The sequence below is a fragment of the Colias eurytheme genome, chromosome 9 (genome assembly GCF_061535395.1).
Source record: "Colias eurytheme isolate Ceu_HAF_F1 chromosome 9, ilColEury1 Martin Lab GWU primary, whole genome shotgun sequence".
In the NCBI taxonomy this organism is placed as follows: domain Eukaryota; kingdom Metazoa; phylum Arthropoda; class Insecta; order Lepidoptera; family Pieridae; genus Colias; species Colias eurytheme.
The window spans coordinates 2,029,577-2,057,001 of NC_142988.1; the positions used below are offsets into that span (position 1 = coordinate 2,029,577).

Here is a 27,425-nt window from a genome sequence, read left to right on the forward strand (position 1 = left end):
TTTTTATATGTATAGACTAGCTGTGCCCCGCGGTTTTACCCACAGTGCTCCTTTCCTGTCGGTCTTAGCGTGATGACAATATAATATAGCCTTCCTCGATATATGAACAATCTAACACTGAAAGAATTTTTGAAATCGTATCAGTAGTTCCTAAGAATAGCGCGTTCAAACAAAAAACAAACTCTTCAGCTTTATAATATTAGTATAGATATAGGACTTCTCTTCTGGCCCAGTTGGTTAAAAAATGCATTGTAAGGAAAAAATCCTCTTTTGTTGGTTCAAGTGTGAAGTAAGGAATTTGGTTGTTGTGAGTGCGTTCACCTTACTGCATTGTGAATAGAAAAAAATGGCTTTAACAAAAGAATTTTACCATCAATTTTTTTTCTAGACTAGTATCTGTTTGCTAAGTACGGTTAATATAATATTATATACTATATTAGTATGGTACTGACTACTGACTACTGAGATAAATGCTCGAAGACACGGTGTACCAATTTCTACCCAAAATTGTTCAGAAATAAAATTGAAATCTAAAGTTAAAAAATTCATTTATGCGTCAAGGTTTTTACAATAGAATTCCTCAAAGTAATAAAGAGTTGAATAATGCTAAAATTAAATCTTATGTAAAGAATGTACTAGTTCATAGAGCATAAGCCATAGGTACAGTAATTTGCGTAAACATAAAACTGATTTTAGGCATATATCACACGACATAGGATTAGCTAGGTTGATACCTATGTCGGCTATTATTTTGAGAGCCTAAATAATTGAGAGGCAATATAAGACATTTACCAAATACTCCTAAAAAGGATTTCTTTATTGCATGTGCGTATAGTTTTACACGTCGCTGATAACAACGCTCAACTAATCCATCGATCAGTTGGCCAACTGGTTGCGAAACTCAGATCTCAATGCCAAACGCTCAGTTGCGTAGAAGCGCTGATAAGAGCTGCTTGTATACACGATTGTACAAACATCGATTTTATACGATTAAATCAATCGATAGTTTAACAATAAATAGCTTAAATCAATCGGTAGTTTAATGTCAATAGAAAGTGTCTTATAGATATTAATTACGTAGTAGACTTGGGGTAGAGTTTGTGGTCCGTACCTAGTTATAGTGTTTTATGATTTTGTGTGTGTAAGTGCTGTGTTGTGTTTTGTTTGTCAATTAGAAGGTGGATAAAATGTTTGGAGTTTTCATGAAACGGTGGAAGCCGAAAAGGTTTGTATTTTTAATTTATTTTTTATATTTATTTATTTTAAACAAATCGATTGATTGTATTATACAGGTTAATTAATTGATTCATTGATTTTTTTATAAATCGTGATGTTAATGGATTGATAAAGGAGATTTCATATATCTACCTATAACATACATAAACAAGTTAACTATCGTAAAATTAAAAGTCAACGTCGCAGAAAAATATCAGAAAAAAATTTAAATATTATTAAAATAACTTTATTCTATCGTTGATGAACGTGAAATTACCTGTGGCTCTATCATGCAAAAGCTTCTGAACGGATGTACATTAGCAGCCTAAATGATGGGTTAAAATATTATTAGGTAAGTACCTAGTACCTATTTGTCTGTGTGTAAACTCTAGTTAAAAAATTGAACTCGGTTTATATACGGATATTCGACTGAAATTAATAGAGATAAATATATTAGGTGGAAAAAAATCCCCTGATGTATTTAAATTTCTGACTACGTTGTTCCGTATGATAAATATTTAATTATTACTTCGTAAAATATTCAAACCTTCTTTATTTTAGGTCGTTATAGTATTTCTTACAAACATAAAAAATAAAAACTTTCTATCTCTAGGGGACTTTTCTAAATAAAGTTATCCTATCCTATCCTATATATTATATGCGGAAGTTTGTGAGGATGTATGACTGTGTGTTTTTTACTCTTTCACGCAAATACTACTGGATTACAATGAAATTTAGCACAAATATAGGGGGTAACTTGGATTAACACATAGGGTAGGTTGCAATCCGAAAATCCCACGGAAACGGGAACTATGCGAGTTTTTCTTTGAAGTGCAGGCGAATACGCGGGCGGAAAGCTAGTATGACATAAATTCAACTTAAACTGGGCTGGTAGAGTGCTAGAGTCTAGTCAGCCTTTTCATGTATTAGGGATTTTTTATATTTAAGTACCTATAAGCTCATACAAGTTAGTACTTTATATAAACATAATTCATTATTGGGCAGTAATTTAATAAGTAAGTCACTAACCACAATGCGGTTGTCAAGTAGGCAATTATTCAACAAAATATACAATATTGTAATTTAATCCAGCCTAGGTATATCATTTCTACAACTGTGACAAATCTAACTATCCTATGCTGCATATTGTGAAATTTGTAAAGGATACAAAAAAGATCTCGAGGCGGGAGAACCCATGAATTTAAACGAAATTAGGTGACACATTTTCACAGCACAGTCTGCTAGATATCCTGCACGACACATTGCCCTCGCACATCTCTAAAATGTAGTATTTTGATCAAAAACTAATCTTTTTCATAATTATAATTTTCACAAATTATTGGAATTCTGATGATGAAAAATGTGTTATATCTACTTATTTTTGTTCGTCACCAAAAAGTATAAAGCAGTGAAAAAGTCTTTATTACCGTGGTTAACAGTTTAATTGCAAACTACCTGAAAATATTAACTTTCTTTTTAGGACGTAAATATAATTTATATTGCGGAATAAGGAATTGCGACATTAAACATTAGCATATCTATCTATACTAATATTATAATTTATAAGAAGAGTGAAGAGTTTATTTGTTTGAACGCGCTAATTTCAGGAACTACTGGTCCGATTTGAAAATATTCTTTCGGTGTTAGATAGACCATTTATCGAGGAAGGCTATAATATATCATCACGCTAAGAGCAACAGGAACAGAGCAACGCGGGTAAAACCGCGAGGCACAGCTAGTAAATAATAAAATATAAAAAGTGGGTATTATAGAAAAATGTATATTAGCATATTTAATAAAACTGGATCAAGATTAGGTCAAACATTAATATCTGCATTCGGTAAATGACAGTTTTACATGAAAAGCTCAAGGGAGGGAATATTACGTCAGTAGAGTTTTCTAGGTATTTCTACTGTCCATTTATATTATTAGTTTTTTGCTTTGTTATAAAAAAGTCATGGTAAAAAAGAGCGTGTGTGCCGAGCACACGTGTCAGAAGTGAAACTTTTTTGGCAAGATTCAAAGATACCAAAATCATCGCCTTACTCTATGGCGTGATGGTATTGTCTTGACGCGACCTTGAAATTTTACGCTCAACGCGCCTAAAGAAGTTTCACTTCAAAAGTTTAAATATCTACCTACCGATATTTTTTTAATGCATATGAATATTGTTTTTGGGAATTTTTACTATTGAAGTAAAGTAAAAGATGTGGATTCAAATTACGCATCATGTCAGTCGTATTTTTTTGGTTAATCACTACATAGTATAAAACAAAGTCGCTTTCTCTGTCCCTATGTCCCTATGTATGCTTAAATATTTAAAAACTACGCAACGGATTTTGATGCGGTTTTTTTAATACATAGAGTGATTTAAGAGGAAGGTGTTAGTATATAATTTATTATGTTTTAGACAAAGCGGGCGAAGCCGCGGGCGGAAAGCTAGTAATAAATATATTATGCTTGAAGATAGATTGATATACGAAGGGTTAAATTCGTTTGAACATCTCAAAATGGAAGCATTGGCCTGAATTAGGTCACTCGCCTCACAGAAGATCGATTTTGAGTTACAGATGTATTATTGATTATTGTGAAATTTAATTCAAAATATACAACAATTTCATAATAATATAGGTTTTTTTTATGTTCAAGAAATATAGAGTAATTATTTGTTTTTAATATTTTATTATTAGAAAATATTTCAATGCTTTCGGAATAGGTATATTAATTACTTTTTGGTTCGAGGTTAAGTTTTCATTTGTCTATACCGATTTTTATTACTATTTATTATTTAATTACCAATGCAAAGTCTTCATTTCTTCGAGCTGCAAGAAATTTGATATGAAATATTATGTTGTGATGTCTCAGTTTCAAGAATCGGACACCCTGCATAGCAGAGTCAGGGATTTTAACATAGTCTTAATAAACAATACGTGAGATATACTCAGCACTTCAAAACTGCAAGATAATGAATAAAATAAAACGTTATTTTCAATATAATAACGTCTTTATTATTATTATAACATGATAAATTGGTTTATAAATTTCACTTTTTTGCCGGGAATTGATAACTTTTTAATTTTTTAGAAACTTTAAGCAAAGTTTTGATTAATGAAATTTCCAAGATGTTTTTCGTCCAATTATAAATGTTCTAGGCTTTGAGGCATCATTAAAATAGTAGGTATAAGATACATATTATTATTAGGAAATTACGTTAATCATTAGATTAACGTTTTGCACGCCTCATAAGCGAAGCGTTGAGGTGGGTACTACTGTCACTTCGCGCAAAACATCTGATTTTTCAAACTTAAAATGTCTTTATGTATCATACATTGCACTTGTAAGATAATACATACACACACATATTAAGAAAAAACACTATTTTTAACGTTCATGATATTTTTGATGTCATTTTTGTTATTTAAACTAGTTAAAAAACAGTTTAAAAAAGTTCTGTCTTGGACGTCCGTGTGTCTGTATGTGCGGATCCTTTTTCTTGTTAACACGATAGCGACCGAAATACTTTACTAATCGAGTCTTTTTTTTTCTCTTACGCTTGAGTATGCTCAGGAATAGAACCCTTTCATTTTTCAGGGTCTGATTCGATGTGGTTTAATTGTTATTAAATAAACAAAAATAATAATTAATAAATATTTATTAAAAAAAAATTATGAGGCGTGCACTTTTGGATTTTCCAAATTATTGTTAAAAGATAGTCAATAGTTATGTCTATTCAATTTTTTCCCATATTGATTATTTTAAAATCGATTTATTATTGGTAATACGCTATCTACGTAACATACATATTTTTATAATTTAGAAATTAATTTATTGATAGTACTTATCACTATTAACTTTTTTTTTAATTGCAACCAGTTCCAAAAACGTGTTGCCGTATGAAGATAGATAAATAATTTCAATGAAGCAACCAAAGATATATCATAGTGAAATGTTAACAAGAAAATGTGAATTCGCGGGAAACAATAGACTTCGAAACAGCTTGAAACAATGGACAAAAGGTGATGAAAATAATCGACAAAAACGCCGGATTAGAAAATCCTTTGTGACGCTGTATATGGTCTAGTGGTTAGTATACTGTTAAAACGTAATAAGACTGTACTAAGATTCGATTTTTTAAAGAAAATATTTGTTTGTAAGTAGCTTCACTACATAGTATAAAAAAAGTCAAGTATGTCACTCTGTCCGTTTGTATGCTTAAATCTTGAAAACTACGCAACCGATTTTGATGCGGTTTTGTTTTATTAAATAGATGGATAGCTTGTGGATTTATAAATTAATTTGCTTAAAATACCAACTCAAGATACTAAAAAAGATCAAGAAATGAGCGGCATACATTATGTAAGTGAACATTATAAAACAAAGTCGCTTTCTATGTCCCTATGTATGCTTAAATCTTTAAAACTACGCACCGATTTTGATGCGGTTTTTTCAATTGATAGAGCAATTCTTGAGGAAGGTTTTAGTATATAATTTATTTACAAAGCGGGCGAATCCGCGGGTGGAAAGCTATTTAATATTATATTAATAGCCAATAGACACATCTTTGTGTAATACTCTATAACTAGCATTGCTAACATGTAGCAAGAACTTACATATTATATAGTACATAATATTTACACATAGCGTTATACAAAAGCAAACTATAAGAAATTCTCTGTTTACTTCCGCAAGGCTGTAAGTGCTCGTTTATGTAGTTACCATCTTGTTACCGCCATTCCGTTGATTAGCTCTGTTCTTGTTAGTTTGAGCAACTTAATCAGTAAGAAATAACTAAATATAAATAGAAGATATACTGAGTGATAAGATTGGGGAAAAATGTGGGTTCTGGGTCAGATTTCGATTGAAGAGGAGATATAAAACGACGTCTTGGAATCTGGAGAAAATATAAGCTATATTGGTAATAGAAATAAAGGCTGATGATTTGTTTTTATTGAGAGCTTTTTCATTTGTTTAGTTAGGCTCGAATAGTTATAATATTGAAAACAAGCTAAGGCTTAAATAAATAAAAATAAAAAAGAGCATAAGTAAATATTTATTGTAAAAGAAGCGCTATAAACAGCCCAAATCTTATCCTACAGAAAAAGTTACGCGATCAATTCATAATAAAATCAATTATAAAAGTATGTTTCTAATTTTCTAGCTAGGTAATTTCTACAAACTTCAATACTAAATTAAATTTTATAAATTAAAATAGCATCAGATCTAGGTCATTCACTAACAAATAAACATATTACATTGACCTTAGAGCGTATCGCCTCATAGATACTCTACGTATTCGATAATAGATAATCGCTGATAACGCGGCGCCAACGCACTTCAAGTGACAATAGGATAGTGCACTATGAAGGCGGGGTATATCAATTTATATGAATAATGCTTTAACTCTATCATTTTGCTCTAGGATGTGAAAAACTGAGTGCTGGGGGCTATACTTGTTAAGTGTCTCTATCATGCATCCAGTCCATGCATCCAGTGGAGGGGGCTCTACCATCTCTACATTCTCTACACTCTATACTCAATCTACTATTGCATCACTATAGTTTAAATTTTAGTCTCTATCATTTTCTCTCTGAAATTCTAAGTAATGGGTTACCAGTTAAGTGTCTGTATCATAGATAGAGTCGAGTGGAGGAGGCTCTACTGCCTCTACATTCTCTACACTAGTTTGGCTTAGAAGAATAACTTGGCTCTACCACAGCTCTACTTACATCTATAGCTCTGTTATTTATTACTATTGTGCGAGGAGAGTTCAAACTCAGCTCTTAGACTCCAGTTAACCTAACTTTTGGTATTAGTATGAAATAATTTTTTCAAAGTTATTAGGAATTTAGAAAATTTCACCATAGCGTATTTTGACTTCAAAATACCACATTATACTATGTCTGAAAGCGCATACATCTTCCTCATTCTGACTGCTTTGCGTATTTAAATAATGAGGGTTTAATCACTTTAATTAATTTCCTACTACAGCCTACTTGACGTGAGAAAAAACACGGAAAATGTATCGTGACCACGTGACAATTGATTACTTAGCGGTGTTGCGCAAACCAAGCATTATTAGTTTTTATGCGATGTAATTAAAAGGGAGTTTTAAAATAACACGTTTCTTGGAAGTTTCGAGAAATGTTAGTGTTAGTTTAATAGAGTTATGTTACAAAGTTTGGAGTTGTTATCTCTTGTTGGATTTTCTGCTGTAATGGATTTTGAAAACGAAGAAAACTAAATCAGCTTACATTACTGATGAAGTAGTGTGATCAATTTCCGGTTAATTACCGATTTTATGAATTGATAATAGATTCATTTTGTAACTCTTTCCTACTTAACTAAAATGTCTAGTATCAAATGCATTTTCAGATAGTTCATGGATTGGACTTGTTACGTTAATAAAAAGAACAGTTGAAGTTTTAAATAAATCAGTTGTGCATTATTTCTCTCATTGTTGTGTTGTCGCGCGAATATTTATAAAAATTAAACAGCTTTTAAACTTACAGTGAAATTAATGGGTTTATATTCCTGAGTTCTATAGAAAATAAATTTTAACCACTTTACAAGTACCACCCATGTTTCTTGCACTACTGATAACATTGAAACAGATTATAATATCAAACTAATAACGCATAGCATAACTTCATTATGTTTAGTTGAAATTAATAATTACTTACCGCCCTTGTTACCTTGTACAAGTTGGACGTGGATAGGGCTGTCAACTTTTAATTAATTAAATGTGTTTTATGTTGAATAGTTAGATATAATATTACAGTATGTAAACGAATTAAAGAGACTATTCATAAAGGGGTTATCTTCGTTCAAATTATTGAGACTATAATACAATTTTATGAGATCTACAAAATGTAGAGAGTAAGATATTATTATGAGATTTTAATATATTGGTTTGAAAATACAACATTTTCTACCCCTTCAAGAGCTGTTCTCACGACAAGCATTATTTTCCTTAGACTAAAGGTGTTTAACCTATTACTATTTAACCAAAATTGAGTTTTCCACCATATTCTTTAACACTTTAAATATTGTTTTCAATGTACCTATTTATAATCTTAGTTATTGCACATTTGCATCGCAAGCTAAGCAACAGAACCAATACCATTTTCCTTAAAGTTATATGTAGTTTTAAAGTTATAGTACTAGTATAGTATTATATTATCTATGCTTTGCCCTTACCATAAGGTTGTCAGCCCTAAACTACACTAGTACTGCCCTCTGGCGGGGCCACCTGCAGTGAATTAAATTGAAAATTGGCCCTCTCGTATTGCCGGTCGTTTCATGCTGTGTGGCCACCCTTTCGCTTTTTTATATTTTTCTAATGCTGTTATGGTATGTAGTTTCGGGTCTGTTATGACTTATGAACAAATCGTGTGTGAATAATTTAATTAATGTGGTGCATTCTGTTTTTTGTTTGTTATATGAACTAATGTTTAAAATGACTGTACTTTAATTAACAGGATGGTCTATAGTTACGTAAGTGTTAGGTGATTTCGGCTTTGATTTGGTACTTACTAGCTTTCCGCGCGCGGCTTCGCCCGCTTTGTCTAAAACTTAATAAATGATGTAGGTAGTTAGTGAAAATTCTTCAAGAACTACTCTATCTATTAGAAAAACCGCATCAAAATCAGTTGCGTAGTTTTGAAGCATATCAAATAGATAAATAAATAAAAGAAACAATAATAATGATGTTATTTACGTCGTAAAATGATTGGATTATTATTTGAGTATTTTTTTTTTATTTTTATAAAATTAGTTTCAAGTTTAAATTTATATTTTTACGTTTATTTATTTATTTATTTATTTATTAATTCTTTATTGCTTGCTATTGAAAGTTACAATAAAACTTAACCTAGGAATACATACAAACAATTGGCGGTCTTATCGCTATGCAGCGATTTCTTCCAGACAACCAGACGTACGGAGAGAAATTAAATTAAAGGAAAGGAGTAGGGCAGAGCAATTAGCAAAAATATATAATATAAGTATTAACATAATATAGGTATAACACAGACACAATAATATAAAATATACATAATAAATAAATACAATATAATACATACATTAAATACATATATATTTACAATCGAATAAAAGAAAAAAAAAATACATAATAGTAAACATAACGGAGTATATAATATTAAGTACAGCAAGAAAGGTGATAATTGCGTAACATTACTTTAAAACTATTTAAGGACTGTGCATTCTTTATAGGTCCAGGTAAAGCATTCCACAATTTGATTGCCTGAACGGTAAACGAATTATCGTAGAAGCTTGTGAGATGTGGTGGCATTCGTAGTCGAAGCATTTCGGTAGACCGAACAAGTACATCGTTGTTGCCTCTAAACACAAATTTTTCTTTAAGATATTCCGGCATTTTTGGACAAAACAGAACCTGGTAAAGAAGATGCAGCACGTGTGCATCCCGGCGAAATCGGATCGGTAGCCATTTGAGTTTAGACCGAAACTCAGATATGTGGTCGTATTTCCGTAGACCAAATATGAATCGTATACAAAGATTTTGTAGACGATCAAGCTTGTTTAATTGGTCCACGGTGATATTGACAAAGCTTACATCGGCGTAGTCGAGTATGGGCAAGAGAAGGGATTGTGCTAACAGAATTTTGGTTGGGAGAGGGAGGAAATTTTGTAAGCGTCGCAAAGAAGCAACTGTGGCATAAACTTTCTTACTTACCTGTTTGATGTGATGCCTCCAGGATAGAGTATTATCGAAGTATACCCCAAGGTTCCTTACAGTTTCGCTATAGGGAATTGCGATACCGTCAACGATAATAGGCGGGAGGTTCACCCAATTAACCCTTGCAATTAAAGAAGGACTACCAATAATTATAACCTGAGTTTTTAACGGATTTACTTTCAGGCCATATGCCGAGCTCCAAGTTAAAATGCTATGCAAATCCTTGTTAGTTGAATTGATAGCCTGGTGTAAATCGTCAAGGGTTGATTGGGTGTAGACTTGGAGATCGTCGGCATACATGTGGTAGTCGCATGAGAGTTTACTTGAAATAGTGTTAATGAAAATGGAAAATAGTAAGGGGGACAAGACCCCGCCTTGAGGAACACCAGCACTGACATCACACCACGATGATACAACCTCATCTATGCATATTCGCTGACGTCGCCCGTGTAAATAACTGGAGAACCAGTCAACTACAGGAGTCGATATGTTGAGGCAGCGCAGTAGACTTAGAAGCACATCATGGTCCACAGTGTTAAAAGCATTACTGAAATCTAGTAATGTTAAGACAGTGAGCTTCTTATTGTCCATCCCGTATCGAATGTCGTCGGTAATCTTGACTAGTGCAGTGGTCGTACTATGACCGGAGCGGAAACCGGATTGGAGAGGATTAAGAAGATTGTGCAGGTTGAGGAACCGTTGCAGTTGTTCGTGCACTAATCTTTCAAGGATTTTTGAAAGAAATGTCAGGATAGATATAGGACGGTAGTCAGAATAGGAGGATGGATTAATTTTCTTGGGCAAAGGTATAACATGGGAATCTTTCTAAGACTTAGGAAATGTACTTGAGGATAAAGAAAAGTTAAGGATGTTTGTTATGGCAGGAATTACGAGGTCTAGGATAGGAAGGATCATTTTACGACCAATACCGTCACAACCAACCGCATTCGACGCAATGGACAATATGCTGCGTCTAACATCACACTCGGTAAACTGCTTAAACACAAAGGGGGGGAAATCCAGTGCTGGTGTTTCTGAAACCGATTTTAATGTCATTTGCTTATTTATATTATTAAATACACAATGTGGATTGGAAAAATACTGATTCAGCAGTTCAAGATTTATGTTGGCAGTATTTGACACATTGCGTTGCTTACCAATGCCTAAGGTTTTTAGAAATTTCCATATTACAGGGGGATCACCACTCTCGACAGAAGCATGGAAATAACGTCTTTGTGCGTCCCTACAACATGTATTACAACGATTCCTTATCTTGTGATATTTCTCTCGACTCGCATCAGATTTCACACGCTTAAATTTGGCCTTGGCACGAGCTTTGGCCTTCAATAAAGTTTTCAATTCTTCCGTAAGCCAGGGCGCAGGAAGATGCTTCACTTTTATTCTTCTAAACGGTGCATGCACATCGTAAAGATTCGTTAAGCAGGTGTTAAAATAGGAGACCTTTTCGTCTAGAGACGTGGAAGTTAGGAGAGGAGACCAATTAATCTTACGGGCATCGTTTTGGAGCGCATTGTTATCTATACTGTTAAAATTGCGCCGCAAGATAGTTTTGGGCTTATCTTTTGGTGGACGGATATTATATGATAAATATAGGAGATGGTGGTGGGAAAATATGTCAGCAGGGAGTTGTCCGTGTTTGCACACCAGTTCGGGAGAGGAGGTAATGATTACGTCGAGGAGAGAAGGAGTACAGTTCGGGAGGTGGTGAGTGGCATCGAGTGGAAGGAGACTAAGGTTATGCGTGTCAACTAAAGTTAAAAATTTTTTGGAACGACTATCTTTCTTTAAGAGGCAAGTATTGAAGTCTCCCATAAATATACATTTATCAAATAAAGGTATGTATTTATCAAAGGTAGCATCTAAGGAGGAAAAGTAATCAATTAGCAGGGAGGGACTATAGAAAACGCCAAGGAGTATTTTGGAATGGGATAGGATAACTTCAAGGAGAAGATGTTCTGCAGCATCGGTAGGAGGAGGTTGGGATGATTGGTTAACAACGGAAAAAGGTATATAAGAACGAAGATAGATCGCAACGCCCCCACCAGTTTTACCGGTACGGTCGTTGCGAATAAGTTGATAGCCGGGGAGAGAATAAGAAGAAGAGGATAAGCAAGGTTTGAACCAGGTTTCGGAGACTAGGATTGCGTGGATATTACTTGACTCGAACGATGTAAGCATGTCGGTATAGTGCGCCGGAATGCTTTGTGCGTTGATATGGACAACGTTGAAGGTTTTTCGGGTATCAGAGAAAACATTTGATAGTTCTACATTTAAGGGGACAAAACTTGTGCTGTAGTAGCTACCGTCGCTATCAGAATCCACAGTACAATACGACATATTACTGGAAGTATCAGTAATGACCGACATCAGGCAATAACGATTGCAAATATAAAATAGAATACAAAATTCAAATAAAATACTTATATAATAATAAATTTGTTATATATATATATATATATATAATAAAATGTAAAAATATATATCAATAACGTTAGTTTGTACTGACCAGCATCTGAAAGAAATATTTAACAACAATTGTAAGACATTGCAAAAAGACTTGTAGCCACAACCTTAAAAACTGAATGACATATGACAGCTGTTGATGGTTGACACTTGACAGATAAGGAAATAGTTTACAATTAATAATGATCTAATACTGACTTCTAAGTTCTAGTAAACAAAATAAATATATTATTTTTGTATCTACCTGCCATCTTAAAAAGCTAAAATTAAGTGAAAGTGAAAGTAAAATTTAACATCTTAAATGAAATTAAATGTAGAAGTTACTTAATTTAAAAACATACAGCTGTTTAAAATAAAGACAAACTACTAACTAAAAATTATTTGAGAAACTAACAAAACATGTTGGAAATTATATTATTAAAAAAAAGATAGTAATATACCAAACAAGATTACTTTTTCTGGGCACGCCGTGTGCGAATATTTGTAGCCACTTGATCTTTAGTGTTATCTTGCTGTGGGGCACGAGCAGGTATTGGAGCAGAATCAGATACAGGACCCGGGATAGCTTCAAATTCCATTTGGCAAGAGATTTTGTAGCGCCTGCCTTGGCTGGTTATGTAAATAATTCCATCCCTTGTCCAGCAGTTAGAAATGCCAAACCGCTGACGGGCTGCCATGAAAATGTCATGTCTTGGTTTAGTTAAAAATTCGGATAAGGTTATGCCGGACCCTTTGAGGTTGGTTTTTGAAAACCAAATTCGGTTTCTGACTTCAAGATCCTTAAACTTTATAAGAACAGGTCTAGGTTTATTATTAGTTGCACGACCAATTCTGTGGCATTCATTTAAATCTTTGGAAATGTCAGCGATGTCACCATGTTCACCGAGTGCCTTGGAGACAACATTGGCAGTGTTCTCCTTTTGTGTCTCAGGAACACCATGTACCAGAAGTATTTTGCGCCTGCTTCTCATCTCCTGCTTGTCGTAGAGTTTTGAAAGCATATCAACTTGTGATTGAATACACTGAAGAGATGACATGACAAGACCTCTGAACATGTAAAATTCAGATGAAAGATTGGCGTTGGGATTTCCTGGATTTTGTGAGGTCATATCTAGCTGACGTTGAAAATCTTCCATTCTGTCCTTAAACATTTGTGACATCTGTGCTACTGAGTGTTTAATGTCATCCATATTTTATCTCTTATAATTTTAAATGTAGTTGCCAAAAAGTGATGTGAATTAGTAGAGGATATTTATACTGGTATGTACAAACTTTTAAACCAGCATTACACTAGTTTTACCATAAAAATGTAAATAAATACTTATTTTAAACTTTTAAGTCTGAAGAAAAACGTGTGCTCTTTTTAACCATCTACCCTCGAAAAAAGTTTACGTTTATAATGGATGACCTCATTCAATAAACAATCAAATATTATGTAATATATCGACATTTCGATGTTTGTGGCGACAAGGTTAACTTTAGAAATAAGATTTTAAAATATATAATATGTGTGTTTAGTTATATGGTTTCAACCGTGTCATCCTAATTTTTGAGGAAATAGCTTAATATTCAACGTATCTAAAGGCTATTGTAGATATTAATAATACAAAGTCTCGAAAAAAATGAAAAATTCGTCTGAAAAAAAAATGCAGGAAAATATTTTTGACGTTGTTGGTAACATATTGTATTTACATTTAAATGCAAAATTACAATGTAAACAAGATGTTTCTATATTATTTAATGAAAAATTAATGTAAGAAAAATTTATAATTATCCGCCAATAAACAAGGAACAATAAATCTTGTGAAAAATAACAACATAAAGTTTGCTCTCTATTTAGTAAATGGTCAATGAACTTTACATAAAATCTTCTATTCAATAAGAAGACATTTGCAACTATTTTTTGTCAAGACTTGCATTCAATATTTGCGTTAAATTTTTTTACTTATATCCACGTGTAAACAGTTGCGTACAATAATTCTTGAAGGGCAAATATTGCATTCAATAATTGCACTTGAATATTGCATTCAATAATTGCACTTAATTTATTGCATTCAATAATTGCACTTGAATGTACAAGAAAATTGTATCGTCTAAATCTCGCTTAACACGCAAGTAATGAAGAAAATAAAGAAAAGAGGTTATTAGTTATTACCCTAGCAATTTATTATCTATGGTATATTTTGTTTTTATCTATAGTGCATGATTGCATGCCCTGAGGATGGCACGACTGCCTGCATATTGCAACGCTAACTTGAGTAATTTAAACCCAATCTTCTCTTAGATATATTAATGAAATGAAAATTAGTATGTTGCAGCTATCTGCAGCCATTTATATGGAGCTATTCAAATTTCAAACCATAAATTACATAATTAAATGATATTCACTACCATCGCTACATACCTCTAGTATAAAACAAAGTCGCTTTCTTAGTTATGCTTACTGCTTGCATGATTAAATCTTTAAAACTACGCCACGGATTTTTATGCGGTTTTTTTCATAGATAGAGTGATTAAAGAGGAAGGTTTATATATTATATAATTTATTAGGTTTTAAGCAAAGCTGGCAAAGCCGCGGGCAGGAAGCTAGTAACTGATAAATTGTGATGAAACATATTTTTATTGGTCCTTCGAGCGGGATTTACGCAAATTATATTATGATAGAAAGAAAATAATTCAACACTGTCGAATAGATAACTATTACCGAAAAGAGGACTCTATTTTTTGATTTTTTTTAAATATTTAATGGTAGCCTTATAAAACCTAACTGTAACTTAACCTAACTTTGATTAGTCAATCCCCTACAAAGCAATCCACATAGATTTTATACTAATAATAATTGTACATTACGTATTAATCCTAAATATTAGATTCATTAATAATACAATATTCTAAGTAATAAATTACCAAAATAGCAATGATTTAGCGAATAACGATTAACTATGATCACCTTGAACCCCCGATTTAGCTTACGAATTAACAAATCCAAAGGCCTTGAGCCTGCTTATCCAAGTGTCAAATACCTATATGAATAGTGCTAAATGTAAAGGTATTGGAGATAATGTATTTTAGGTAAATAATGAATAGGACTAGTCAATTTTATGGGAACTGCTAAAGCAATTTAAAACAAAATTAAATAGTGTGTGAGACTTGAAAATATCTGAATTAATTTTTGCGACTTTATGAAAATGCCAGTATTATTGTCACTAAAAACAAAAACGAACTTAAATATTGTCAACTAATTATTTTGAATTTAGGTACTTAGTTAGTTGATAACATAATAATAATAAAAAATGGCTTTGCGAGTTCAAGGCGAATATGTTTTCATTCACACAACAATAATTTGTGTAATAATGTCTTTTAATATTTATTTATTCATTTATTTATTTATTTATTTAATACATCTTATACTACTAATGCCTTTAATTTCATAATAAAACCATACAAATATTATCCATCTTCATCAAAGAACCATTCGCTAAATAGAGAGCGAGAAAAGAAAGGAAAAAGCATAAAAACGTTAATTACTGAATGAATGAGCAATTATAAATTTCTTTTGCAATCCGTACGGCGATTTCACAATAACTATCTACGTGCACAAAACATTTCTATAATGTTGTTGCATAAATACTGATAAATTAATAAATAGCAAGTTTATTTTACGAGTAATTATTAAATGTTTAGAAAATTATTTCTTTATTTATTCCTATTTGTTTTAAATGTGCCTCATAATTTGATTTAAATCATCACTACGTCTACATAGTATAAAACAAAGTCACTATCGCTGTAAGGCTCCCTATGTAAGCTTACATCTTTAAAACTACGCAACGGATTTTGATGCGGTTTTTTAAATAGATAGAGTGTTTCACGAGGAAAGTTGTAATTGACAATGTAAGCGGATAAAGGTGCGGAATGCTATATTATAGCCAAAGATTAAGTTTTTTTTTATCCAGCCTATTTTTTATTATTTCAATAAGATCCGACGCTTGAATAAATACATATTATTATATACACTATCTAAACTAATTTATACTGTGTTAAGCGCGTCACACACGGTGAAGATACTATAATATTTTATCTTAAGATACTGTTATATTTTCTATTACAGTATCTTAACGCATCCGGTATCAGCGTTCGGACCATCATTTTTCTTTTTGTCATTGCGTACTAAGACTCCTGTAGAACCGCCATCCTGTTACAAATGACCCACAAAATTTCGCGTCATTTGTAACAGGATGGCGGTTCTACAGGGGTCTTAGTACGCAATGACAAAAAGAAAAATGATGGTCCGAACGCTGATACCGGATGCGTTAAGATACTGTAATAGAAAATATAACAGTATCTTAAGATAAAATATTATAGTATCTTCACCGTGTGTGACGCGCTTTACATTATTTATTACCCACACATCATGAAACAAGGAACACATACTTAGTATACAGTATTGCAATAATAACGTTTCTACCTATAAATGGTAATTGAATGTACTAAGGTCAATTACTCCTTCCCGTTGCTATATCGAGATGGTTATGAAAGAGCATTTATTCATAATTAATGATTAATCATTTGATTGATTGTTTTTTTTTATTTGGACTACCTATATAAAAATATCTAGTATACATATACGTCTTGAGCTTATGTTCATTAGTTACTAGCTTTCCGCCCGCGGCTTTGCTCTCTTCGTTTATAACTTGACAAATTATGTGCTAAAATGTTCCTCTTGGACTCTATCTATAAAAAAAACCCCATCAAAATCAGTTATCGCAATTTTAAGGTTCTAAGCATACGCAGACGGTGGAAAGCAAGCTTTGTTTTATCTAGTGATTCTAAGAAATAAACTCTACAACGAGGTAGGTACGAATTTAGCATCTTCGTCGCTTTTAGAAACGTGGACGAAAAGTACAAATTGATACTTATCTATTGCAGATTTTTTCTTTACATTACATTATTATCAAAATATTTATTGGCATTAATTAATGCGAATACTGAGGTTTTTGTCCATAATCACCATGCTAGAATTGTGGATAGCCCTATTTATCTTTTTTTGTGTTTCAATGGGTGCTAGAGTCGTATATTTATACGAGTAATTGTGAAAGTGACATTTTGTATAGATAACAAAAAAATAGAGAACTTTTGGCGCGATTTTATTCTTCAAAAATTCTTGACCACGAATCGATTTATTTTTGGTAAAAAAAATAAATTTTGTATGCAGTGAAGTTTTTGTCTATCATTTATTTTGCAACTATAGCATTTCACGCATAGTTCATTTAAGCATAGTACAAAATGGTTTAAGCTTGGTTTAAGCCTCTGTAAGTCGATTTTAATCTCCTATTTCACAGTATACCTTTCTATAGGTAGGTAAATGTTAAGTGCGTGTATTATTGTACTAACGATAAATAGACGCTTGTTAATAACCAAATGCCAAATGACAATGCCTTATTCATACTTGTATAAATCAAACAGATGACGTCACAGCTTACAAAATGTTTATTGGTGTATTTTGAAATGTTTACATACAGTCTTGTTTCAAGGCAATTGACATACGAATCCACTATACAATTATTAGAAGTAGCGTTGTTGTATTAACAGTTTACAAACAATAACCTCTAAAATAGCTGTTTAATTTAGTTTTAAATACATAAATAATGCTTTATATTCGTTATATGTACATATATATTCGCACAACGAAATCGGTAAAAGCAGTGGTCTACACTTTGACAATTTGCAAGTCTATTAAAAACTAAAAGAATATTTCAAAACCAACAAAGAAAGACTGTGAAGTTTATAATTTTAAGAAATATTTTAAAACTTAAAGACAATAATATTAAAATATTTTGGCGAGAAAATATGACATGAATAGCGCATTAGTATTACAATAGGCAATAAATATTTATCATGGAATATGTAAATAAATAGATATTTATCAATAATTATAAATTTAACCATACACCATTAGCAACGGCTGTTTGCCACACCTTGTCATTACGTAATAATGAATTATTTATATACTAGACTAGCTTAGCGCCTGGTTTTGTCCGCTTTGTAGAAAATTTAACCAATTATATTACAGTAAAACATTCCTCAAGAACCACTCTTTCTATTAAAACAAACCTCTTCAAAATCCGTCGTGTCGCGTAGTTTTAAAGATCGGCCTAAACGAACAGACAAACGGACACTCACAGCTCTCAATCAGGAAGCTAATGTTTCTGACATGAAACATATTTTTGTTTTAATTTTCAATAATATAATTACACAGTTTAAGAGCATGATATAGAGCTCATTTTCAGTACAAGATTTAACATCCGATATGGTCTAGTGGCTAGGATACCTGGCTCTCACCCAGGAGGCTCGGGTTCGATTCCCGGTATCGGAATCTCTTTTTTTAGTATTAGTTTAATTTTTATAACACTGTTCTCGTGTATGTTTAATGGAAATAACATTATTTTTCTTGATATTATAAGTTTTCACTTGAACGATATTTTTAATTTAATTTTAAAGATCGAATTTAAACTATTAAAGTGCTATTGAAAAAAAGTAATATTCGGAGAAAAAAAATCATGTTACTAATATTCAAAAAAGTTATTTTCATTCATAAGCACTTTTACTTTTCGCTGTGATAAATTTTAGTTATAAGTGAAAGGTGTGACTGTTTAAATGTTTAAACTCTGGTTAAATTTAAACCGTGATTAGTGACCTAGATGATGTGTCACTGTTTCGTTTTAACTAAGTGGGACAAATTTATTAATAATACGTTATTTGAAGTATCTAGGGTGTATGTACAGTACATTTTTTAGTTACATAATATTTTTAAAATTTATATTTTGAAGTAAAACTTCTTGAGACGCGTAAAGAAGAAATTTCAAGAATTTCACGGATGCAATTATTTTAATATATTTTTTATATAGAAATATCACATGAAAAAAATAAATGAACCAAAATTATATATGATAATAACCATTGTGCAACAAAAATAATAACAAAAGGAGAATTGCATCGGCCGGGAATCGAACCCGGGCCGCCCGCGTGGCAGGCGAGCATTCTACCACTGAACCACCGATGCTACATCATTATTATTGAAAAGACGAATTAGAAAATAATATACCTAGTTAATATTTTAATGTTATATTTTCACTATCTTAACCAATTTGATATGCTATAATTAATTGTGAAATAGAAAGCTTATTCAATTTTAAATTTCAGTAAATATTTACCACTTCTTTCCTTGTATAAATATTTTAAAGTAAAGTGAGCGAATTTTTTATTTGTTTGACCATTGACTATGATATCTCCAGACACACCCATTGACATTGACTTTCCGCCTAATGTAAATACCTAATATTCAAAGGTGTTAATTGTTATTATTTAATGTTATTATAATATATTAATATGTTATTTAATATTTTATATCCCATAAAAATATCGGGTGTCATCTTAACATCAATATCGGACACGGAACGAAAATGTTTTCAGTATTCCGAAGTAGGTCGCAGCCCTCGATACTGTGTCAACAGGGAATTAGATAGGGCTGTCAAAAATATGTTATTTAAATAATGGTCATCACTCATCACTTTACGAGAAATGAATAAGTATACAGTATGAAAAATCCACCTGCAAGATTTAAATCTATAGTTAAGAAGAAAATAATTATATTTGCATTAGATTAGAATAATAAATAAGGTTTAATTTTTATTAATATCGTTTGTATATAGTGTACATATTTTATTTTACAGCATCTCCCTGTCTAAGAGTGCTAGCTATTCGTCTCAGCATTATGAGGGACCTGACGTGTTCACTTCTATAGTGTTATATTATATGTTTTTTTTTAATGTGCAAAATAATGCGCCTTATCTTATTATCATCTTCGACCCTATAATATTATCTTCGACCTTGTGGCAGCCCTCACTTTCAAAGGCCTCTCAGCTTTGCCGTATCGTAAAGGAAAACCTCTCACCGTCTTAGCCCACTACTTCATTTACTCGTTCTTAATGTGTAAAACCAATTACTTGCTTATTTTCGGCTTACACTATGAGTGAAAAGTTACCCTAAACTGAACCAAAATATAATTAATTCTTTGGAATAAAGAATACTGTGCCATTTTTTTATATCCTACTTTCCAATGGTATCTTATATAACCACTAGCGGTCCGCCCCGGCTTCGCCCGCGCAGTCAAAAAAAACCCGCATAGTTCCCGTTCCCGTGGGATTTCCGGGATTGCTTAATTTTCCCGGGATAAAAAATAGCCTATGTCCTTTCTCGGGTATCAAAATATCTCTATACCAAATTTCATGCAAATTGGTTCAGTAGTTAAGGCGTGATTGAGTAACAGACAGACAGACAGAGTTACTTTCGCATTTATAATATTAGTATTCTTATATAACCATACTTTCTTATAGTACTGCTATTTTAAATGTTAATACGATTATAACATTGTTACGCAAAAACAACTGAAATTTGGTACAAATATTATGTCTTATCGTTTGTAATAGACCGATTTTGAAAATAATGTCACCAGCAGAAAGCTGTATAAATGCTCTATACAGAGTCTTTAATTTATATTATAGGCCAGGGCGAGCGGCTAATATAAACATTTTATTCGATAATGGTGGATCTTCCGTGGGATTCCCAAGAGCATTTGTTTCTCAGGGGCGTGTACCCCACGCACGTGCCTGCTTCTTAACGACAGGTGGAATCCGTCAAGCCTGAATAGACCAATTTTTTATATGAATATCCTAGTTTTGTATACAATTTGAGGTGTTGTATAAATGCCAATGTGTTTGGCTTTTATATGGAAGTGTGGAAATGGTAATATATGACTAAATAAAGCGGAAATTAATAAAATTTATTCTATTTTTTCAATTCTTTATCCAAACACTTATCCACATTTAGTAATTTAATCATAAAGCAACAATAATTATAATATCAACTCTATAAATAAATCAAAATTTACATACGTAATTATCATTAAAGACTAGCTGTGCCCCGCGGTTTTAACCGCAGTACTCCGCTCCTGTTGGTCTATAGTCTTAGCTTATAGTCTTTCTCCATAATGGGCTATCTAACACCGAAATTATTTTTCAAATCGGACCAGTACTTCCTGAGATTGGCGCGTTCAAACAAACAAACTCTTCAGCTTTATAATATTAAGTATGGATTAGCGTACTAGATAACCAACGGTGTGAAAAATTTCACACCTGCATTTGTGAATGCTATCTAGGTATGTTACAAAAAAGCTAGAAATCTTAGTCGTAATCTCAAAGTCGTTTCAAAAACTGGGGCGCAGCTTCTGGGAGCTTTGTAAGCTGCGGTTTCACCTTTGTTCTGCTTTGTGAAGTTTTCGATATTAATGATATTTTTTTTATACTTGGAGTTGCTGTATGTATTTGGGAGATGACACCGTGTTGAATAGTTTAAGATTTATTTGTCTGTATTGTTTCAAATTAAGGTTTGTTTTTAAACAGCTTTTTACGAACTGGCTACTAGGTATGATATGGGATGTTCTTAAAGCTACGTGTATCCGTTTTTTGGTAATTATTCCTTTAAAATTAATGCATTTACTGAATATTGTACATATTATGATTCAAATAATGTAAAAACCTTTTCTATATGTATCTGGGGTTTAATGTAACACATTTTAACTTACCTTCACAGACTCTTATCTTTAAACAGAAGCAGATTAGCTTTCTTTTGTTTATCTTTAAAACCCGTTGCTGCATAGAAATCAACAACTTATGATGGAATCATAAGTAAATATTTCCACACACTTAAGATGTCCTAAATAGTTATATTGTCTAGTGTTAACCTCACATTTTTAATGTGGTCTAAATTTATTATCTTGTGAAAATAATTCTTTTAGTTTCTTATGACTTTATTTTTGCATTTGGTAGGTACAACAGTAAGTAGTAAGCGCAAGAGTATTCAAAGTAAAAGTGTAGTTTTCTCTATATTTTTATATCAATGTAGTAGGCATAGAAGATAGATAGTTGCTAAAAATGAAACAGATGTGAACCGCATCAGACGGCAGACCCATACTTAACAAAGGGACCTTTTTTGCAGACTATAAAAGAAATGATTACATAATATTACTGCATACATAAAAACGTTATCCTTATTTTAGGGTTGCCAGTCTTTTTTAGTAGAAAAAATAGAATCGTAGAGAATTGGTAAAAAAATTAAAACTGCAGCTTTTTAGCTTACATTTTACAATTATCATCTATTATGTAATATATCGATGAGTATTGTAAAATTAAATAAAAATAGATGGACCTTAGATGGAACTCAGTACATAATTTTCTTATATTTTTATTAAAACTTAATGCATATGGCAACCCTACCTCCTTCCGGCACAGTCGGGTAAAATGTACATTAACTGTATATTTCGTTAAAATAATAAAGCCTCACTGTTCCCTTTGTTTATGGGCAGTGGTAAACACTTCCGTTACCTCAAAAAAGGTAAAAACCGCTAAACAAACAAGGGTTTTGTAAATGATTTTATGTTATTAAATATTTATGTTTACTTATGTAAAAAGGTATGTTAATAATTGTATGTTATTTCTCAAATGTATGGCTGCAGTTTATACAATGTTTAACCACAGGTTTAACTTTTAATAGACTTAGAATATAATACCATCAGATTGTGTGGTTGAATATTTAATATACTTTCTGTCTTTCTTAAATATGTGAGTTTGAAATGCTGTAATACAAATTTCAGAGCCTTGCAGTTTTTTTTATAATACTTTACACAAAATATCACTCAATTTGTGTTAAATATTTGGTAAACAAGAAGTGTACAATGCTACCAAAAATCCTCTTTCTACATAAAAATTAACCTTTAATTAATTAGTGTATTTTTTATGCAATCTATTTACAAAGTATATACTAAAAATAAAAACGCTCAAATAAAAGTAAAATGAAGGCTTGGCAATGGATATAAAATAAAATTACATTTAAACCTAATAAAGATACACGTCGGAAGATTCACTGCAAATCCGTTGTACTTAATTATTAAGATACCTAATAATTAAATACAATTTTATGATTTCGCTTCAATCATAATTAAATCTGTGATTTCATTTATCGATAAAAAAGAGTAGCTGTTATTTAGTCGTAAATGCGTAATAAGTAGCATACAGCTGGTATGAACAACAGGAATAAAATATATTTCTACTCAGGAATAAAATAGCAATCTGTTAGTTACAAATTCTAATCCGGTAATATTATCCGAACCTTCTTAGGTTCAGATAATACATACATATTATTATTAGAATATATCGGCTTAAGTATATAATTCTAGCTTGCCGCCCGCGGCTTTGCCAGCGTTTTCAAAGAAAAACCCATAGATCTCGTTCCCGTGGGATTTCCGGGATAAAACTGTCCTATGTGTTAATCCAAGTTGCCCTCTACATGTGTGCAAAATTTAATTGTAATTGGTTCCTTAGTATTTCTGTGAAAGAGTAACAAACATACACACCTACACATACACACACAACCATCCTCACAAACTTTCGCATTTATAATATTAATAAGTAGGAGGATAGTATTACGATATATCCAATAATTATTAAGAAGTATAAGATTTCTGTTCTACATAAGAAAATAAAGTATAGACATCTTGGTCTTAATTCACCTCTTATCTGAACCCCACAAGCCACTTGAAAACCTAAGAAACTCTTTCTTAAATTCAGCAAAGAACAAACACTATTGTAATTCTAAAATATCTAGAAAATTCCAAGAGCCATTGGGTTTCACGGACGTTGTATTATACAGCACAAAGGCTAGGTCTCAAGAATCGACACTAGACTTGAGAAATTAGGTCATCTAGCTTATCGTTGTATTGATTTTTTCAACATTAGCATGATGGCGGAAAAATTCTTTGTGAAATATACATGTTTGATTCAATGTCCTGTAAGGAAGTATTTGTTGTTAGTATTTATGGCATGTAAAAAGTTTACCATATTTATTTATGTATTATGTTTAATAATGTATTTAAGTTATGTAAGAAAATATTCAGTGAATGGTTAGAATTTACTAATAATGTACTACTACGTACAAATGAGAACTCTATGTTAATTTTGTTTATATTATTTCATTGTATAAAACATGGATATTATAATATTACTAGCGGTCCGCCCCGGCTTCGCCCGTGGTACATATGAAAAATAGATGTTGGCCGATTCTCAGACTTACCCGATATGCACAGAAAATTTCATGAGAATCGGTCCACCCGTTTCGGAGGAGTTTGCAGACTAACATTGTGACACGAGAATTTTATATATAAGATTATTAACAAAGAAACTTTAACTTTACAAATTATGAGGAAGAACTAGTAATTGGCGTAATAAATTGAGTAGGTAATTATAAAACTTGTTCTTATTTTAAGTAACATTGAATGTACTCATTTTATGCAATACTACCTAACAAGAATACATAAGTATATAGTTACAAAATGGCTATTTGAGTCCCACGCAATTTTTGTAGAGCACTTATATATGCCTTTTAATATTTTAAAATGTAGAGTAAGTACAATTATGAAAGATAGAGTCAATTTTTTAAAGAATATCGTAATAATTGTAGAGTCATAAATTGTGTGTAACACTAAATATGTTTGCGTGGCAAAACAAATCCTCCATAGCAAATCAAAGCGGAGTCCCATTCAGTTTCAAGCGTCGGTTGACATCTAAAATTTATTAATACAAACCGGGAACACCAGCCCACAGCTGCATACTGCAACCCGTGAGCCGATCAGTCTAGTTGCATCCTCCGCGCCGGGTGCACGTATATAACGCGCGCTGTCGAAATATACAATTTGTTTGTCAACAATAATTCCATCGAATCATCGATAATTGCGTAACAACTCTCGCTGTTCTATTTTTATAATATATCTGTGTTTGTAAACAGTGATGTGCTTGTTATGAATAGAGCCGTTTTCCCCTTTTTGAAAACGTTCTATTTCTGTTTATCGTGGACGGTAGTGTTCGTAGTGGTAGTGATGTGAATTGAAATTGGATTCAATCATGTTTGGAGTATTCATCAGACGGTGGAAGCCTAAAAGGTATGTCCTACATTGTATCGATTATCGAGTTATGGAATCGATAATTAGTTTCACTTTTATTAGCGGTTTCGTTTGTGAATGTTTAATAACAGTGTAGGTGTTGCCATTATTATGACACGCTTTTAGTTCAATAAAATAAACGTATAATGCACGAAAAGCGTGGGAATCTTGATTTACTTCGTCCGTTCCTTTCTCTCACGTTCTTTATTGAAATGTTAGAAATAGGTGTCAATAAGATAAACATTTACAAAACGTGATTTCTAGATCGACAAAAACTTTTAGGATTATTATAAAAGCTTAGTCTTATTATTCCGAAAAAGCATAGATCATAACACACATTGGCTCTACATTTCATTTATCAATAATATAATTAATGAAAGTTCGAAAATAATAAATATTGCTCTATAAAAGCATAAATAACAATCACCACACATTGGCTCTATATATTCATAAAAAAAAATAATGTTAATTATATGTATTTGAAAATGTCAAACTTAGTTTCAACTTTGAGGATAGAGTTTGTGTACTTTGTAGAGCAAATGGTATCGACTGCGAACAAACTCTTACACGAAGAATAAGACAAACAGCTGGTTAACCAGGGTTTATAAAAGTAGTATTAACCGAGTACAAATATAATATTTTTACATATTTTTCTTCGTTAATTGTTATTGAGTATTTGATAAGATCTGTAAAGTTAGTTATAAAATAAATATATTTGAAGATTTAAAATAATTGGCTCTATTAAAAATGTATTATAATTCTATGATAATTAATAGGTATTAATTGCATAATATAGTTTCAAGGAGGACTAAAAAATATACAAACACTAGCTTTCCGCCCGCGGCTTCGCCCGCGTTTTCAAAGAAAAACCCGTTCCCGTAGGATTTCCGGGATAAAACCTATCCTATTTCCTTTCTCGGGTATCAAAATATCTCTGTACCAAATTTCATGCAAATTGGTTCAATAGTTAAGGCGTGATTGAGTAACAGACAGACAGACAGAGTTACTTTCGCATTTATAATATTAGTATGAATTACAAGAATAATTAAAAATACTTATTTGACTCTACCATCCTCAATTCGTCTATAAAACTTAACGATTTATGTTTAAATTTAAATTTGTAGTTAGATGCCAGTTTGTCTTCAATCTAAATAGCTAATTCCAAGTAACATTAGTAGTTACTACTTTATCGTTTCATTTTAATTAGGGTTGTCGGATAGAGATCGCTACCAAGTGATAAGGCCGGCGTTAGTTGGTAACTACTTACTTTTATGAATATTATAAATTTTATTTTATTCGTAATTTTAGGAATTAGGTCATCAAAATAAAGGGTTTAATTGTAAACCCTAAATAATAAAAAGTATCGAATAATAGCATACCTTTTGCTGTGTTTTGCTTAATAGTTGCAAAATGAAACATGATTAGGAAAAAAATACATATTTTCTTTAAGTATACCTTTTTCAATAAATTAGAATCCTTTTATATATTCCGAATTAAAACCTCTTTTCCAATCTGAGAAAAGGATAGATTTCTTCTCATATCTTCTTTTATTGTTCTAAAACACATTCACACCACGAATCTGTCCTGTGGGATTTTGCATAAAAACTATTTTAAATATTTAAATCTTATATATAAAAATGAATCGCAAAATGTGTTGGTAAGCGCATAGCTCGAGAACGGCTGAACCGATTTCGATAATTCTTTTTTTATTATATTCCTTGAAGTACGAGGATGGTTTTTATGTAGGGAAAACGTAAATATGTACCACGGGCGAAGCCGGGGGGACCGCTAGTAAACTATAATATTAGGTGGTATACCTTGTTACATAAACCGTAACCGTATCGTACTGTACCTATAAATATCTATACGTTTCACTTGCATTTTCTTAACCACACATTCGGTATCTTTATATGTTCACTAGCACCGCCCGCGGCTTCGCCCGCGTTTTCAAAGAAAAACCCG

At 31.9% G+C, this 27,425-nt stretch overlaps 1 protein-coding gene and 2 non-coding genes across 6 annotated transcripts in view; 2 read left to right on the forward strand and 1 right to left on the reverse strand.

Moving 5' to 3' along the window:
• The first annotated feature begins 1,059 nt into the window (after window positions 1–1,059).
• Window positions 1,060–27,425, forward strand: part of LOC149905637 (uncharacterized) — a 349,280-nt gene continuing 322,914 nt past the window's right edge. For 3 of the 4 annotated variants that reach the window (XM_090105230.1, XM_090105233.1, XM_090105234.1), the window contains exon 1: window positions 25,170–25,463. In XM_090105230.1, coding sequence (XP_089961356.1) covers window positions 25,426–25,463 — 38 coding nt within the window. In that variant the 5' untranslated portion in view covers window positions 25,170–25,425. Of the gene's footprint in view, window positions 1,226–25,169; window positions 25,464–27,425 lie in introns of those variants that run through there. The other variant, XM_090105232.1, reaches the window with a different exon arrangement.
• TRNAE-CUC (transfer RNA glutamic acid (anticodon CUC)) lies at window positions 18,717–18,788 on the forward strand. Its single transcript has one exon. It is a non-coding gene; the product is annotated as a tRNA-Glu (tRNA).
• On the reverse strand, window positions 19,405–19,475 carry TRNAG-GCC (transfer RNA glycine (anticodon GCC)). The gene has a single exon. It is a non-coding gene; the product is annotated as a tRNA-Gly (tRNA).